General features: G+C 41.8%; 1 protein-coding gene across 1 annotated transcript; it reads left to right on the plus strand.

Annotated features, from left to right (window-relative positions):
• Positions 1-288: 288 nt before the first annotated feature.
• LOC116573272 (39S ribosomal protein L32, mitochondrial-like) lies at positions 289-831 on the plus strand. Its single transcript, XM_032313314.1, has one exon. It carries the CDS (start codon positions 289-291, stop codon positions 829-831), a length of 543 nt encoding a protein of 180 aa, XP_032169205.1.
• Positions 832-1,038: the final 207 nt, after the last annotated feature.

Raw genomic sequence — 1,038 nt, forward strand, 5'->3', positions numbered from 1 at the left:
CTGTTCTCTGACCCAAAGAGAGGCACTCTCTGTAGCTTACAAATAAAAGATGATCCTAGATATGTAGATAAATTATGGAGAATTTTCTTTTAACAGAAAATATTACTTGTCTTATGGATATAAGTAGGATTTCTACCCCCAGCAATTGTAGTGCTTTTTTAATAAGAAAATGTCCAAGGTTATCATTGTGGCAAGGGTTGTGGCTGTGCAGGGGTCTACAAAGTGGGTTTTTCCTTAAAAAGGCTGATTTGATTATAAAATTCACTTATTGCTTTGGCAGCAAGGAAGATGGCGTCGACCATGCTGGTGCTCGTCTTTCCACCCTGGCCCGCCGTCCCGGGACTCCTCTGGAGCTGTTGGAAACTGCTACAGTGGAAACTTCAGCAGACAGGGCCAGGTTTACCCAGTCGTCTGTGGGAAGTGGCATTAGCAGTCCAAGGTCCAGCTGTATTTACAGAACCAGCAAATGATACCAATGGAAGTAAGGAGATTCCCAGGCTTTCAGATAGTATCTTTTGGATGGCAGCTCCGAAAAACAGACGCAGCATTGAAGTTAACCGCTGTAGGAGAAGAAACCCTCAGAAAATTACTAAAGTTAAGAACAATATTGATGTTTGTCCTGAATGTGGTCACCTGAAATTGAAACACATCCTTTGTGGCTATCGCTATGAGAAGGTGTGCAAGGAGACTGCAGAAATCAGAAGACAGATGGGGAAACAAGAAGGGGGTCCTTTTAAGGCTCCTTCTGTGGAGACTGTGGTGCTGTACACAGGAGAGGTACCATCTGAACAAGATTGTGGTAAGAGAATCAGTGAACGAGACAGGAAGTGACTGTCCTGGTTCACCCAGAATTAAAACCAAAGGTGTTGGAGGATAACTTCACATAAAACATTTGTCCTGAAAGAGAGGAAAATTCTTTGTTTTCACGTTAGTTTACACTTGTTTTAAATTACCAGTCTAGTTTAAAACGTTCTCTCAAAGCAGTTTTGTGTGGGCAATTTGAAGAAAATACCAGGAGTAAACTCTGAAAATATTTGT

The sequence above is a fragment of the Mustela erminea genome, chromosome 14, assembly GCF_009829155.1.
Source record: "Mustela erminea isolate mMusErm1 chromosome 14, mMusErm1.Pri, whole genome shotgun sequence".
NCBI classification, from domain to species: domain Eukaryota; kingdom Metazoa; phylum Chordata; class Mammalia; order Carnivora; family Mustelidae; genus Mustela; species Mustela erminea.

Excerpts from the sequence above, each read along its gene's own strand:
- LOC116573272 (XM_032313314.1), top strand. The coding sequence starts at position 289 with ATGGCGTCGACCATGCTGGTGCTCGTCTTTCCACCCTGGCCCGCCGTC.